General features: G+C 43.2%; 1 protein-coding gene across 1 annotated transcript in view; it reads right to left on the minus strand.

Moving 5' to 3' along the window:
• Positions 1-17,636, minus strand: part of LOC144193173 (paired box protein Pax-6-like) — a gene marked incomplete at its 5' end in the record, with an annotated part of 28,564 nt that overhangs the window by 213 nt on the left and 10,715 nt on the right. The window contains 4 exons of the mRNA XM_077711967.1: positions 1-792; positions 1,442-1,580; positions 15,020-15,129; positions 15,710-15,860. The exon at positions 1-792 is cut by the window's left edge and continues 213 nt beyond it. Coding sequence (XP_077568093.1) covers positions 707-792; positions 1,442-1,580; positions 15,020-15,129; positions 15,710-15,860 — 486 coding nt within the window. The remainder of the gene's footprint in view (positions 793-1,441; positions 1,581-15,019; positions 15,130-15,709; positions 15,861-17,636) is intronic.

Consider the following 17,636-nt stretch of genomic DNA (forward strand, 5'->3'; position numbering starts at 1 on the left):
GGACATGAGTAAATAGGTTGGATGGCAGTTTCCAAATGTTCATGCCACCGTGGAGATCAGTGGCCATGCACATTCACATGATCTGGTTGTTTGATGGGTTTGTAAAGTACTTTTTAACAAACACTACTCGAGTTTCAAGCCACCTTTTGGTGTAGTGGTTCACTCGCCTGACCTTGGCTCGGGCAGGCTCAATTCCCGCTGGTGGCGGTATGATTGGGGGTGCAGATGATCATTCGTGTCTCTGTTTACCCTATAACTGACTCGCGACCAGTCTAGGATGTAGTTTGCCTTTTGCCCAAAGACAACTGGGTTAGGCCCCAGCTACCCCCGCAACCTTTCGAGGATGGGTGGTATGGAAAATGAATGAATGAATACTACTCAAGTTTCCAACATGAGGTAGAAGTAATAATTATTTCATTTTGACATATCTCTAGGACAGGGATATGCTCTTAAAGGGGATCAAAAAAAATTCTAAATGGGTATAGATGGAATTCTTGTGGTGTAGAGGTTCACTTGCCTGACGTCGGTGCAGGTAGGCACGAGCTCGATTCTCGCTGGTGGCGGTCTGATTGTGAGTGCGAATGGTTGTGTGTTTAGTGAAATCTAATCCTAAAATTCTCAATGAAATGTCCTTTTTCACAATTGAGTTATGAAGTGAGAACACTGCACTTGGTTGTAAACAAGTGCTTCAACAGATGACAACACTTCACTGCAGACGTGGCCAATATTGTGACAAGTTTGTTTCATTTCCTGGAACCTGGACAGGAACTGAGATTCCTGGAGAAATCAAACCTAATGAAATAAGAATGAAAAAATATACTGCAGTTACAGTGATGCACCTACCATATTTATTTGAGTATCATATGCACCCATAACACGTATTACGCGCACCCATAATTTGTAACTAAAATTTGGTACAATTTTTTTTTAGTTTTTCTCAGCTCACACCAAGGATAGCACCAGTATGGTGGCAAATGCTGAACACAATTTTAAATCCTCAAAGTCTAATTAATCATCATAATATGTAAACATTTTCAATGTCTGATTGATCATCATCAGATTCACAAAACAATTGATTCCATTCTTCTTGAGCAAGCAGAGTGCTCCCTGGGCAGACTAGCTTCCCTGGAGCAACTTTTTAAAAATTTATTTACAATATATTACCCTGTGAACTTGCCAAATGCTTTTTCCAACCACATTCAATGACCAATTTTGGAAGGTTATAAGCAATGGAAAAGCGTTTTTCTCCTGAATTTTTATGCTAAAGGTTCAGTGAAAATTAGCAGGACTGCTACTATTTACTGCGTGAGACCGGTGACTCATTTAACGGCAAATTTATAATGAATACATTATAAATGATTATTTATTAAGGTAAATTAGATACGACTAAGCTGTTGTTTGAAAATAAAAAAGGAAATAACATTTGAAACTATTAGTATACCTGTTGGAGTGGCAGAGGAGGTCAATGGCTGGTTGTTCATATGTTCTTGAATATGTGGAGGAGTGTAGGTCTCATAATTTCTCCCGTTCACCCTTGTGCTGGCGGGCAGCATGCATGAGTAGGACGTCTGACAAGGTGACTGAAAGTGCAAATGCATACAGCTTGTTACCTATAATACTTATAAAACGTGATTTATGGATGGATGGATGTGTGGTTGTGTGGCTGTGTGTGAATATTAAGATTCTCCTGCTATGTTTGTCCAAACAGTGCAACATAGACTGTTGAAATTTTATGGTGGGCAGAAATGGCTATCGGATCGTAATAGACGAGTGATTAATTTCTTCAACTTCACTGAGTGTGGCAACTCAACTTTTATTTGTTACAGCTGAAAACAGAGTTTACGTATGAATCGTTGTTTTTACATGACATCACTTTTTTGTGTCGTTATGGGAGTTATAAAACATCCACCCATCCATAAATCACGCTTCATTTATTCTCTTGTCCTAATAAAGAGTGATGTATGGATGGGTGTGTGTGTGTGAACCTATAAACTTGCTGATGGAAATTCTCCCCAAAAGGACATTTGTAAATGGCGTGGAAAGGCGTCTTGGGTCATCGTGTTCAGCACAATCGAGTCTCGCTGAGTCTTTCCGTCATGACGGGGAGAAAAGTGGCAGCAGGAATAGATAAAGCGTGATTTATGGATGAGTGGTTGTTTTATGTTAACATTCTCACGCTACTTTTGTCCAAACCCTGCATTGTAGAGAGTTAGCATCGGATCCAAACCGTGCAGCATGCAGAGTTGAAATTTTTATGGTGGCCAGAAACGGCTTTCGAATCCTAATAGACGAGTGATTTAATTTAGTTTGTAAACTCAAGCTTTAAGCATTTGCAAGTATTATTGATGAGTATGTGTGACAGGGTGAAGTAAGTGAAGTTATAAATGAGTGCAGGTGTTACGGGGAAAAGGGACTCACGCAGTATGACGCGCGAAGCGTGCGCAAAGCACGCAGCTATGACGCGCGAAGCGTGCACGAAACACGCAGCTATGACGTAATGGGTACGCGCAAAATACGCAGCGATTACGTAATGGTCGTAGACCTGTGTATAGAATAAAAGCGGGATTGTCAGACATTTCACTAAGTTGGCTTGAAAAACAACAAAGGACCTGTCTGATTATTTCACCCGTCTTTTAAAGGTATGTTGCTTTGTTTTGAAGATCGATTGAGTGTGGGATTTGCAAGAGGCAATAGTTAGCATGTGAGAAAGAACGTAATGCTTCGTAATGGTTGTTTACTTTTTATGTGTGTGCCTGAATGTGCGAGTCTCGGGTGTATTGTTTACAGCAAGCTACCTTTGGCCGCCGTTATAACGGTAGCATGATAGTATGCAGTATATGACGGCCGGAACAAAAGGTAACAAGTTACAATACTTATAAGTTATAATTGTTTATGCAACAAGTACATTGTTTTGGATTAGAACGGGTTGTTAATATGTTACTATGTATATATTCGGGTGTTATTGTATATTTTGTTTTGTGTGAATTGCTTTGATATAACTAAAGTTGGCTTGAAAAACAACAAAGACCTGTCTGATTATTTCACCCGTCTTTTAAAGGCAAATACAGCTACCCCGTAAATCCAGGGGTACAACATTTTTGGAGGGGCCGCTGGGATTGCTGCTTAGATGACCAGTATTCACAACCTGACTACTGAATGCTGAGCCAGCAAAACCTACACCACAACCAGGAACAAGACAGTTAGGAGAGGTGTTGCTGTTAAAAGGAACGTGAAGTTGGCAGAGTACTCGTCATCTGAGGCCAGTAGAGATCATCAGAGAGACGGTAAAAACGTGCCAGTTCAGTGTTCACTTTTGCACCATAAACCAAACTCCTACAGTGTTGAGGAAATGGAAATGGAACGGGAGCAGTTATACCTAGAGGTAGAAGAAATGTTGAAAAGGCTAACAGTTGACCTGTTAGAAATATGTGAAATCCTTAACTTAGGGAGTGCGCCACGCAAAACACAAATGACATTGTTGTGTCACATTAATAACCACCTGGAAAGGAACGAACTCAAAGAAGAGGATCAAGGTATGTCTGAGTTGTTAAAACTAAAAGAGAAAATATATAAAATGAGGCATGAAGACAACAGGGCTGAAAATGGGAAGCTAGGATCTTTACCCCAGCTACCCGCCGCGGGGGACATTCAAAGGGATATGTCTCCCCAGCACCCGCCAAGCTCATACTGGCGGAAAGATTTTAAGATTGCGGGTCAAATAGGTGAACCAGGCCAGAAGGACAAGCTGACGTTCTCCAGTCTGGTTCACCAAATTGAAAAGGGAACGAGTAGGGGTTACCAGGACGTGGAAATTGTTGACGCTGTAATCAGAGCTATCTCCCCTGGTCTACAACTCAGAAACAATTTGGAAGAAAAAGCTAATCTTACCCTGCCCACACTCAAATGCGTCCTCCGTGCTCATTTTCAGGAGAGGAGTGCTACCGACCTTTACAAACAGCTAACTTCGGAAGCACAGCAGATCAGGGAGACCCCGCAAAGTTTTTTCATGCGAGTATTGGGCCTGAGACAGAAAGTATTGTTTGCATCCCGTGAGGCAGAATCGGGACTTCAGTACGACCCAAGCCTAGTACAGCGTATGTGTTTACACACAATACTCACTGGGCTTCAGAGCGACAATATACGGATGGATATGCAGCCTCTCTTATTGGACTGTAAAACGTCCGATGAACTATTATTGGACAGGTTAAATATAGCCTGCGCTAATGAAGAAGAAAGAAAAAATAAAAAGAAGTTTAGTACCCCACAGGCAGCGAGACAAGTGAGAACAAGTGAACTTGAAGGTCTCAGTGCCGATGTCGCTCAGATTAAAGAGACGTTACAACAGACTAGGTTCCAGCATCAGTCCTACCCCCCGCCCTCTGTCAGGAGACCAGTGATGGACCCCCAGGCACCTACGGTTCGACGAAATTATTACAACCAGCCCCCAACACCTCACTGGAACACAGGCCGCCCTGCCTATGTCCCGAGGAGGTGTTTTGTCTGCCAGCAGGAAGGGCAAGATGTCCAGTGCACACATTGTTATCGGTGTGGAAGCGAAGAACATTTCCAAGCTGGCTGTAAAAGCCGAGTTGTCAGGCCACAAAGAGAAGCACCTTTAAACAACTAATGGTTGCCCCTGCGGGACGAGGGTCAACCATGAAGAGAGAAAGGTTCCAACGATTCCTACATAGTGACCGGGGGGAACTTCCTCGCAGAGATAAAGGCATGCCCTACCGATCACCCCCGGCAATAATAGGTCATCAACATAAAATTACCTCTCTAGTTGGAAGGCAATGTCGAGTTCAGTGTTACATAAATGGTCACCAACTACAAGCATTATGGAACACAGGCTCACAAGTTTCAATCATTGACAAAAGGTGGAAAGATGAATATTTACCTGGCGTGCGACTGAGAAATGTGTCAGAAATATTAGAAACATCTGCAGATCTGACATTGATTGCAGCAAACGGGATTGAGATGCCTTTTATTGGGTGGGTGGAGACAACATTTCATCTAGTCTCAATGGTAAACAGAGAAAAACCATTGATTATTCCAATGCTGGTAACCAGCGGGCATCATCTGTCCCATCCCATTATTGGTTTTAATGTCATTGAACACATTCTGGCACAGACTGAAGTACATCAACAGCACCTTGCTGTGAGTAGTGCTTTCCCAAGTCTTAGAAGAAACGAGGTGAAGACTTTGATTCAGGCCGTCAGTGCGGAACAGAGAGACCAATATGTGGTGAGAACTAAGAAGAACAGGGTTTTGGTACCAAAACCATTATCCAAGTTGAGTGTCGGGTAGCTGTCACACCTTTTAAAGAGGGCACGAGTGTTCTTTTCCAACCAGATGTGAATTCCCAGTGGCCAGATGGTCTTGAGTTCAACGACACCTTGGTCAGAATAAGAAAAGGGTTTTCCCCTGTCATCAAAATTGATGTCTCGAATCCAACAGGCCATGATATTGTCTTACCCGGGAGCACTGTAATTGGCACAGTACAAAGCATTTTGACTATACTTCCCGCTGAAATTTTTGAACCAACCCCAGCACCAATTGCAGTGAACCATACCAGCACTCACACCCCATTCAAGACAGGTGAACAATGGGACCCACCTGTAGATGTAAGTCACTTGACAGAGGAGCAAAGACAGATAGTCAAACGAATGCTGAGAGAAGAGTGTCACTCCTTCTCCACCTCAGACAATGACATTGGCCGCATTGACAGACTACAAATGACTATCTCACTCAAAAAAAACTGAGCCAGTCAAGCGTTCATATATGTCAGTGCCCCGACCATTGTACCAAGAGATGAAGGGGTATCTCCATGACTTAATAGCACAAGGCTGGGTGAGAAAGTCAAACTCATCATACTCCTCACCAGTCGTGTGTGTCAGAAAAAAAGATGGAACCCTTCGTTTATGCGTAGATTACCGTGATTTAAATAGGAAGACACATCCCGATCGGCAGCCGATCCCCAGAGTCCAAGACATTATGGACAGCTTGGGCGGAAACTCTTGGTTTTCCCTCCTCGACCAGGGGAAGGCCTATCACCAGGGATTTGTGTCTGAGGAATGCCGAGCAATGACTGCTTTTGTTACCCCCTGGGGACTATATGGGCGGATCCGTATCCCTTTTGGCCTCATGAACGCTCCTGCATCGTTTCAGCGTTGCATGGAAGAATGCCTGGAAGGACTCCGGGACAACATATGCATCCCTTACTTGGATGACACGATGGTGTTCAGTAAGACTTTTGAAGGGCATGTAGAAAATGTGAGACGAGTATTGTGTCGCCTCAGAGAGTATGGAATAAAACTAAAACCCAGCAAGTGCAATCTTTTCAAAGCTGAGGTTCGCTATTTGGGCCGAATCGTCTCGGCAGAGGGAAGTAGAATAGATCCTGCAGATTTTGAAGCTGTTCGATCACTGAAAGACGTCAAACCACACACTGTGGGTCAACTCAGAAAGATGCTTGGTCTTCTGACTTATTATAGACAATATATAAAAGACTTTTCCCGAAGAGCGAGTCGTCTGTATGACCTTCTGAAAATGGACCAAAGTGATGCCCGAAACAAAACAAAGACAAAGAAACCAAGCCATGTCGTTCCGTCGAACAAGCCGATCGTATGGACTGATGAGCACCAGCAGGCGCTTGAACAATTGATTGAATGCCTGCTCCATCCACCAGTATTAGGGTTCCCAGATTTTACCCAGCCCTTCATCGTACACACTGATGCCTCACACCAAGGTTTAGGTGCAGTGTTATGTCAGAAACAGGATGGTAGACTTAGAGTCATTGCCTACGGCTCCCGCACATTGACAGCAGCTGAAAAGAATCACTTGCACTCTGGGAAACTGGAATTTTTGGCCCTAAAATGGGCGATCAGTGACAAGTTTCGAGATTATCTGTACTATGCCACAGCATTCACTGTATATAGCGACAACAACCCACTCACATACATTCTATCCACTGCAAAGCTAAATGCAACCACTTCCAGGTGGGTGGCAGAATTGGCTGATTTCCACTTCACAATAAAATATAGGCCAGGGAGGGAAAACAAAGATGCTGATGCTTTGTCAAGGATCCCGCTGGATGTTGAGGCTTTGATGAAAGAATGTTCTGAGGAACTGCCACCCGATGCTATCGTTGCCACGATCCAAGCAGTCAGGGCACAGGAAGTATTCTCTTTCATGCTGCCTTCATTTCAAATCTGTTGTTCAGTGACAGATGTAGAGGCGGCAGCTGCTGCGTCAATCAACCCTGTGCCAAAAGAAGAGATAAGGAAAGCACAACAATTGGACCTGGTCATTCGTCCTGTGTTGAATTATAAGCGGTCAGGTGGTAAGCCATCGGCTGAGGAATTGAAGGCGCTCAGCCCAAAGACAAAATGCTTGCTCAGGCAGTGGGAGAAACTGATAATAGACAGTGACGGGATTCTGTGCAGAACCACAACGACCCATAACCAGATGGTCCTGCCAGAACAATATCAAGGAACAGTCATGCAAGAGTTGCATAATAACATGGGGCACCAGGGCGTCGACCCCACAGTATCCCTTGTGTGTGATCGTTTCTTCTGGCCGTATATGCAGTCTGATATTGAACATTATGTGACGAAAACCTGCCATTGTCTCAAACAAAAGAAACCATGCCAGGAACAGAGAGCGCCATTGACGAATATTTTGACAACACAACCCTTTGAGCTGGTCTGCAATGACTTTCTTCATCTTGATAGATGTAAAGGCGGATATGAATATATCCTCGTTATAGTCGACCACTTTACACGTTTTGTCCAAGCATATGCCACCACCACCAAGTCAGGAAAAGCTGCTGCAAACCTTATCTTCAATGACTTTGCTCTGAAGTTTGGGTTCCCCGTACATATCCACCATGATCAGGGAAGAGAATTTGAAAACCAGTTGTTCACCCAGTTGAAGAAACTCAGTGGTGTGGCTGGATCAAGGACAACACCGTATCACCCGATGGGTAATGGTGAAGTGGAACGAATAAACAGAACATGACTACAGATGCTCAGAACACTGACTGAGACACAGAAATCGAATTGGAAGGAGTCTTTGAACAAACTTGTGCATGCTTACAACTGTACCCGTTGTGATGTGACAGGTTATTCACCATTTTATCTACTGTTCGGGAGATCGCCGAGGCTTCCAGTGGACATGCTCTTTGGACTGTGCAACAGGCCCGATGCAGATGGACAGCAGGACTATGTGGAGAAATGGAGACGAGGGATGGAGGAGGCGTACACCATTGCCACCGAGAACGCATGGAAAGCGGCAGAAAAAGGTAAAAAACCTGACACCAAGAGGAGGACCAGGGAAACTCCGTGACTTCTGGGAAGATACAGTTCACACAGTGGTGAAGCAAATGGGATCTGACCTACCAATTTATGAAGTTAGGCCAGAAAGAGGTAAAGAGCGTTCAAGAGTTTTGCACAGAAATCTACTGATGCCTTGTGACCATTTGCGCGTTGAGATAACACCAGGAGAAAAGAAAATTGACACAAGGACGCAGAGAAAGAAACAGCAGCCGGCATCTCATCAGGAGTCAGACAAAGAAAGCGATGACAAAGATGACTTCCACTATGAGCTCCGCCAGCTAAATGAGAGAGGTACCCAAGAGATGGAGCCGGAGCACAGGCCACTGCCTGTGGATCAGACACACGAAGTGAGGGGCCCTGCTTCCGGACCAGTACAAGTAGACGAGGATCATCAGCTGGAGGACCTGCCTGGTAAGGGAGCAAACCCTCCTCTTGAAGGTCCTAGTGATGATCAGTTATCAGAGACCTCCCCTCCAACCGCCGTGACAGAACCTGAGGCGCTGACTGACGAACGGCCGAGAAGGGAGAGACACCCACCACGACGCACGACCTATGACCATCTTGGTATCCCCTCCTGTTATAGTACACAGTCACCGCAGGAGCGGCTAACTGTTTACCCTGCACCAGGAGTGGCCCCTTGGTTAGTATACCTGCATCCATATTACCTGCAACCACCCTTTATGTATGGACTCCGACAAGATTGAGCCTACAAGGACGACGTGCATGATGCGGGCATGGACTGTCATGGACTGTCATGGACTGTCATGGACTGTCATGGACTGTCATGGACTGTCATGGACTGTCATGGACTGTCATGGACTGTCATGGACTTTCATGCACTGTCATGGACTGTTATGGACTGTGATTACAGTGCCCATCCAGTAAAACGTGGACCGTACGAGTTGTGGATTATATTTGAACTGTGGCCCGTGCCGCCTGGACTTTAATGAGCATCGGCTCACCGAAGTGGAAATGTTTGGGAGCATATTAATGTCGGGACGACATTTGTTTTTGTGGGGGAGAGTGTGACAGTGTGAAGTAAGTGAAGTTATATATGAGTGCAGGTGTTAAGGGGAAAAGGGACTCACGCAGTATGACGCGCGAAGCGTGCGCAAAGCACGCAGGTATGACGTGCGAAGCGTGCACGGAACATGCAGCTATGACGTAATGGGTACGCGCGAAATACGCAGCGATTATGTAATGGTCGTAGACCTGTGTATAGAATAAAAGCGGGATTGTCAGACATTTCACTAAGTTGGCTTGAAAAACAACAAAGGACCTGTCTGATTATTTCACCCGTCTTTTAAAGGTATGTTGCTTTGTTTTGAAGATCGATTGAGTGTGGGATTTCCAAGAGGCAATAGTTAGCATGTGAGAAAGAACGTAATGCTTAGTGATGGTTGTTTACTTTTTTATGTGTGTGCGTGAATGTGCGAGTCTCGGGTGTATTGTTTACAGCAAGCTACCTTCGGCCGCCGTTATAACGGTAGCATGATAGTATGCAGTATATGACGGCCGGAACAAAAGGTAACAAGTTACAATACTCATAAGTTATAATCGTTTATGCAACAAGTACATTGTTTTGGATTATAACGGGTTGTTAATATGTTACTATGTATATATTCGGGTGTTATTGTATATTCTGTTTTGTGTGAATTGCTTTGATATAACTAAAGTTGGCTTGACAAACAACAAAGGACCTGTCTGATTATTTCACCCGTCTTTTAAAGGCAAATACAGCTACCCCGTAAATTCAGGGGTACAACATATGCCTGACCTAAAATATGTTAGCTTGCTGCTCTCTTGTAGTGGTTTTAAGCATTACACCCTGTGACGTTTCCAAAAATCCTTACTTCCTTCAGTGCACACGAGTGCTTCCACTTAGTCATTTCCGCTTGAAGTTAGTTTCATGAACTACGCAACAGCACCGCTATTGTGGGAGTATTTATTTCTGTCATATTTTCACTTTGGTTTACAATGTTTCACCAAAAATAACACCCAAACATTGCTTAAATAGGTAAAAATGTTCAGCCTTTCTATTTAAATTGACCATCACTTTTCCCTGACTTTTTCCTAAAAGGCATAATCCTGCTTCTGTATATATTATACATTCCTTTTTTCATACTTTACTTAAGTTTGCACCGTCACCTATTATGCCAAAATAGAGTTCTCATTTTGTATGAAGTTGGGAAAGGCATAAATAATTGAAGCGCGCCAAGATGGCTGCACAATCATTTGCATTTCCCAAGTCGAGGCGTAGCTCATGATTCTGATTCTTACATAGCCCCGACTATGCCCAGATGCCTCTTACTGAGAGGGTGGATTTAGCAGGGGCAATATCATACATGTAAATGAAATTTTCCTTTCTCTTCTAAACCCATTTTTCAAAAGATTTTTTTAACAGCGCAACAGATGTCTCTTGGTACTAAACAACTTGTATTTGTTAAAGCTGAAAGCAGAGTGTGTTTTAATCGTTGTTTTTACATGATGTGCCCTAATCACACCGCATGGCTGATTGGTGGTAAGGTAGGACGCCTTTCCACAATAATTTACAAATGTCATTTTCAGAAGAATCTCCGCCAGTGAATTTCCAGGTGCTCTCTGTAACAATTTTTTTTCTACAATGATGGGAATTAGAAAACATCAACGGACATAAATCACGCTTTATCTATATATTATATATTAGATTATAGATTATATCTATAATCCCTAAAAGTGATTTATGGATGGATGTGTGTGTGTGTGCACCTGGAAACTCGCTGGTGGATTTTTTTCCGAGAATGACGAGGAAAGGCATCTTATCTTACAACTACATTGGTTCAGCACGGCCAACACCATCCTGTCTTGCTGAGTGTTCCCATCAAGACTGGAAAAAAATGTTCTGGGGAGCATAGAATAGATAGTGTGATTTATGAATGTGTGGATGTTCTATGTTAACATTCTCACACTAGATTTGTCCAAACCATGCATCGTAAAGAGTTGACATTTTTTAAATGGTGGCCAGAAACGCCTGTCGGATCCTGATAGATGAGTCATTGAATTTCTTTACCTGCTAAACTCAAACTTTGAGTATTTGCAAGGATTAACCGATGAGTATGCCTGACCATAAATATGTTAATTTGCTGTTCTTTTGTGGTACTTTTAATCATTCCACTCTGCAGATTTGAACACTGCAGTCTTCCGCTTAGTCATTTCCACTTGAAGTTAGTTGCATGAATTACGCAACAGCACCGCTATTTTGTATTTCCGTCATATTTTCACTTTCGTTTACAATGTTTTAACAAAAATAAAACCCCAACATTGTTTAAATAGGTAAAATTCATCATTGTTTCCTTTGAAATTAACCATTAGTTTTACTTACTTTTTCCTAAAAGGCACACTCCTGCTTCTGTATACCTGTACATAATGGTATACACGTTTGCTATGTCCTATGCATGTAACTAAAAATTTCCTTTCTTATCTAACCCATTTTTTAAAAGCGATTTTTTTTATAGTGCAACAAGGCACTCAGTCGATTTGCCTAAAGACGTTCAGCCGACTGACGTCTGGGCGAGGGCCATCATCCCAAGGGAGCATCTGGCCAAACGTAGAGTTAGCCGAACGGATAGCCAGCCGATGAACGTTGCGCCGACGCACTCGCCCCCCCCCCCCCCCCCCGGTCGTGTGTGTACATGTTTTTCGACCACGGCCCGCTACAGTTAACAGCATTAATTTAGAATAAAAAGGACATTTATTCACGGCCAAACACGCGCAGAACAGTACGTGACAGAAGAAAAAAGTAGTTATAACAGTAAGTACTATAATGACAAGAAAAAAGTAGTTATAACAGTAAATACTGAAGAAGAAAAAAAAGTAGAAGAAAAAAAGTAGTTATAACAGTGGCTACTGTAATGAAATTGTAATCCTACTTCAGAAGATTTACACCAGCATTGACTCTATAAATTACCCCTAGGTATTACTGTGTGCATGAATGGTTCTCCGTCAAATTCAGGGTGTCCTCCGCCTTGTGGCAAAGTCAGCTGGGATAGGCTTTATCACCCCTTGCAACCCTTGTAAAGATAAGTGGTTCAGAAAATGAAATAATCTAATCTGCTTGTGATAACAAATACCTTACTACTTATTACATTTATGGATGTACTCACACTTCAATAAAGTTAGTGTGATGTCCATTAAATAGAAGATTGCAGACAGGAGGCAGTAAGCCTGTGATAACTTCTGGGGTCACGGTAAATCTACTTAACCCATGAGGACGTACTTTGTATGAAGCCCGCGCACCCATGATTTTTGTGTCAAATATTGTAAATGCAAAAATTTGGAGTGCATGCGACAAGAGAAGCAGTGAGAGAATAGAATCTGTAAATCAGTCAAAAGACACGTGGTTCAAGCACGAAAGTTTGACATTGCGGGCAAGGCTACTCCCACTCCTCTCCAAATGCCGGTGGGGACGCCCACCGGATCGGCCTCGCCTATGCCTTGTCACCGGCCGGCGCGGACGCCTGCCGGACCGGCCACTCCCACGTATCATCTCAGGCCGGCGCGGACGCCCGCTGGACCAGCCACTCCCACGCCTTGTCTCGGGCCGGCACGGACGCCCGCCTGATCGGCTACCCCAACGCCTCCTCGCCGGCCGGCGCGGTTGGCCGCCCACCCGGCTACTCCCTCGCCTTGTCTCGGGCCGGTGCTGATGCCCGCCGGACCGGCCACTCCCTTGTCTCGTCACAGGTTGGCGGGGACGCCCCCCGGACGATGTTAACGGTGCAGCTAGCTTTTCACTTCTCATCGACATTCGGCATTAGGACGTCTAGAATCGATTCCTTAGAGGGGAGGCACTGTCAGGAGCAGCTCGTTTGTCCCTTCTGTCTGCCGTCAGGTTAGAGCCGCTGCAAACAATCCTTGATTACTTCCTGATGGTATTTAAGCACCATGGAAATGGTTAGTCATTGTCGGATCGTCCTGCGTGACACCCTACATGTAACAGCCCACATCGCTACAAGGTATTAGTCCTGATGCTCCCGTTTTTTTTCAATCTTTGTCTGTGTGATATTGACAAAGGCAGTAAAAGCGAAGCACCCATAGAATGACACGCAAGGATGGAGAAACAAAAGCAAAAGTTGTCATGAAGACATTTTTTCAATGCCATTTTTGAAAATTTAAATAACTGCTGACGGAAAGACCCATAAACATATTTTCAAATGTTATTCCTTGAGAGCTACACTGTCAATGTTCATCCATTCATTCATTCATTCATTCATTCATTCATTCATTCATTCATTCATTCATTCATTCATTCATTAATTCATTTTCTGAACTGCTTTATCGTCACGAGGGTTCTAAAAAAGCAATAACAGCAGCTTTAGATTTTGTGTCTCAAAGCCATAGATTCCTTAACCCTGGCTCTAAGGCATAACCCGTCCTCAGAATTGTAGATGGTGATGTGAAATCAAGCAGAGAGATTTCTACTGACTCCTCCACAGCTAATGGGATGATATGTGGAAGAGTGAAAGTAAAAGTTCTGTGTCAAGACATCCTAGCGCCATAGATTGTTCACATTCACATCACTCACATAATAAAAAAACAAAACTTAAAATCTATTTTTCAACTGATACATCAGAGAACGCAAAAAAACAATGGTTGTACTTGGGCATGACGACTCTTCCTTTTGCTTCCCCATTCCTGTGTGACGTTCTATAACTGTTTTGCTTTTAGTGCTCATGTCCAAATTGCAAATAGCTGGTTTGGATTTAAAAAGTCGTCTTGTATGTCTGCATACGGAGCATACCATGCAGGCATTACCTACGGCATAGACGACAGTGTTCACCAAAGATTTAAATTAAATCAGGGTACTTTTGTACCGGCAAATTGACTGACTGACTGACAGACTGACTTTTCTTATAATTTCCTCAGTGGTCACTGAAGCAAAATAGTCACTACGCGTGACAGATTTGGCACAAGTTTGAGATTGCCTTCTTTACACTATGCATACAAGCGGGATTTGAACTTGAGCCACCACAAAATTAACGGGGCACTCAGACTGACTGAGCCAGAAACCAGCCACAATAAAACTTGATGTGCAGCAAACAACCTCATTTTCAACGTTGCAGTGCTCAAAACACAGCGGAGGGAAATCTGTCCAGTTTTGGATTTAGAGGAATTTAACCACCTGCTGAAAAATGTTGCTTGTTACAAGGTGGCTGTCCATGGTTCCATCTATTGACAGGATCCTCAAATATTGGAAACCCCTGAGCAGCTTCTGCGAGAGTGTGGAAAAGTTTTGAGGTGATGTTTGGTTGGTGTGGGCTGAGGTCATGGAGACACATTTTCTATTTCTCAGCCATGTTCTTAAGGTGTTCTCTGACACAGTTCAATTACTTAAGCAAACATCATTCACCAGCCCCATTTGTGTTGAAGGATATGATGGACCTCATTGTTATTTATTTACTTATTGTCTGTACCGCTTATCCTCGTAAGGGTCGTGAAGGGTACTGCACGCTGAATCGGTGGCCAGCCAATCGCAGGGCTCAAGGAGAGGGAGAACCATTCATGCGCATACTCATACCTAGGGGCAGTTTAGGGTTTTTCAACCAGCCTACCCTGCATGTCTTTGGGATGTGGGAGGATTTCAGTATACTTGTAAAATCACAATAAAAGCAATTCAATTTAATTCAGTCATAATAAAGTCTTACTTGCACAGGAAGGCTGGCAGTCATACTGAAGTGTGGCATGGACGGTAAGCTGTAGGTGCAGGACAAAACTGAATCGGACCTCCCCAACACAGATCCTGATGCAAAAGACACTAAAATACAAAATACCCCAGAGTAGAAAGAGGAAGCATTAAACTTTTTTTCTAATTTTACAGCATAACTAATTACAATACAGCCACACAGACCCCGAAAAACTAAAAACTAAACAAAAAAAACGATAACAGGTAGGTCTGGCATAGTCTTGAACAGTGCCTTTTGTTCATTGGGCAAGAAAAGACATTAGATGATCCACTTCTATTGACGGTACTATGTTCAGAGCCAGGTAGTAGAAACTGTCTTTCGAATGCTTGCACGTGTCTTTGCATTTTCCAACACCAGCCTAAAACTACTTGTATAGAAAGATATGGTTCTGGATCTGTGCTTGGCCTGGTAATTCACCCCTCGGTCTTGTGTTACAGCAATCAATATAAAATTAACTTGCTATTCTTGTTACATCATTGATAAAACAAGAGTGCGAGCCAAATTGAAGATTTATATTTAAAAGCGAATCAACAAGAAAACTTAGCACCCAAAACGGGATACAGCAAAGGAAGCATTTAGAGGTTAATTAACGTTTGATCACACAATGTGTAAACAACAAAGCAACTAAATCCTAATTGTCTTCATTAGTACCTGGTGTAGTAGATTGGGGTATAGATTGGTAAACACTGGTGTTAAAACTGATGCATGTGGGAACATGATTGGAAGAGTTGGACACATGACGTCGTTGATTTCTCAACTTTTCCTCTCTTCTCCACTTTGCTCTTCTGTTCGAAAACCAAACCTATGAATTTCATAAAATAGAAAAACAGAGAAGGACAATGTCGCTACTGCAAAATATCTTCGCATGCGGGTATATTTTGTAAAATTATATATGTAAGGAAACCTTTTATTCATTCATTTTCTGAACCATGGTCACAAGGCACCCCCTGAAAAGTGCAGTTTGTCAAAAACAATTAAAATGTTCCAGTCTCTGGCTAGCAGAGGCCTAAAAGTCTACTACTCTACTTGTTTGATTTTATTTGGACGCTATTTAATTTATCACCCTGATCTTTAGCTAACTGCAGTCACTAGGTGGGGGACACCCTTGAAGTGATGGCCAGCCAATCGCAGGGCATAAGGAGAAAGACAACCATTCAGGCTTACACTCATACCTAGTGGCAATTTGTGTTCAACCAGCCTACTCTGCATGTTTTTGGGATGTGGGAGTAATCCCACGCAAGCCCTGGGAGAACATGCAAACTCCAAAAATTGAGGATCGACCTGGGATCCCACTCTTGACCCCAGAACAGTGGGGCAGAAGCGCCAACTACTCATTACCTGGGCCGCTTTATATGAAAACTATGTAAACTATAAATGGAAGAAAGTAGATCACATAAATATTGTATTGTCTCCTTGAAAAATTGCTACTGAAACACACCAAAGCCTGTCTTCCCCTCATCCATGACGAGTTCACATTACGGCTGAACATATCCACCGAGGATGAAATAACCACCGTCCTCCACGCTGTACTAAGCCAATTTGAGAAAAGAGGGACCTATGTCAGAATGCTTTTCATCGAATACTGCTCAGCCTTCAACACCATAAGACCGGACATTTTTATCCCCAAGTTGGGCAACCTGGGGCTCCCACCTTCCACATGCTCCGGGATTGAGGACTCTCTGATCAACCAAACCCAGCACGTGAAGCTGGGTTGCCACCTCTCATCTGCCCAAACGGTCAGCACCGGATCAGCCCAAGGCTGTGCGCTGAGTCCACTACTCTACTCGGTCTACACATACGACTGCGGACCCACACACCCTGAGAACATCTTTGTCAAATTTGCAGGCGATACGACAGTGGTGGGGATGATCACAGACGCATGAATTTTGGGATTGGTAAACACATCTGACAACCGAACACAAATTCATCAGAAGTTGTGTGTGAATTGTATTTTGTGTACATAAATCGTTTTAAAACTCATCTTGCGCAGCCGAAAAACACTCGTGCATTTCTTTCTTTTAAACCAGTCTGCAGTCAATCAGATTTCTCCCTCCTTTACATTCACATGGGTTGGGATGTTGTGTAATATCATTGGTGTGCCCTTGATATGAGACGTTTTAGATGTAAATGTGAAGTATGAATGTATTTTATGCTTATTATTATGCCTTTTGGTTTATATAGTGTAGTCACTAGAATAGAATTTTGCATGACCCAGTGGAAACTTCCATCATGACACCTTTTAGTTAAGGGGTGTCATCTATCACGACACCCACTTCTTTGTCTACTTCTTCTCGCCTTAAGTTTGTACCTAGGTCACATGACCCTTTGTTAATAAAACCAGCTCAACTGTTGGAGGGAGGCAGGGATTGGAACTGGTCAGGCAAGGAGATGGACTCATCTCCGTGTAACCCTGGGAACAGGATTTTATTTGGCCGTACTAGTATAAAGTGTAATTGCGCATCTACTACAGTAGCTGGCAGTGGCGCTCTCATTTATTTTTTATTTCAGGCATTGATGCACTTAAAATCTTTTCTGTTGCAGACTTTAAACAAGATTTAATAAAGTTATTCTTTGTAAG

This window comes from Stigmatopora nigra, unplaced genomic scaffold (genome assembly GCF_051989575.1).
Source record: "Stigmatopora nigra isolate UIUO_SnigA unplaced genomic scaffold, RoL_Snig_1.1 HiC_scaffold_141, whole genome shotgun sequence".
NCBI lineage: Eukaryota > Metazoa > Chordata > Actinopteri > Syngnathiformes > Syngnathidae > Stigmatopora > Stigmatopora nigra.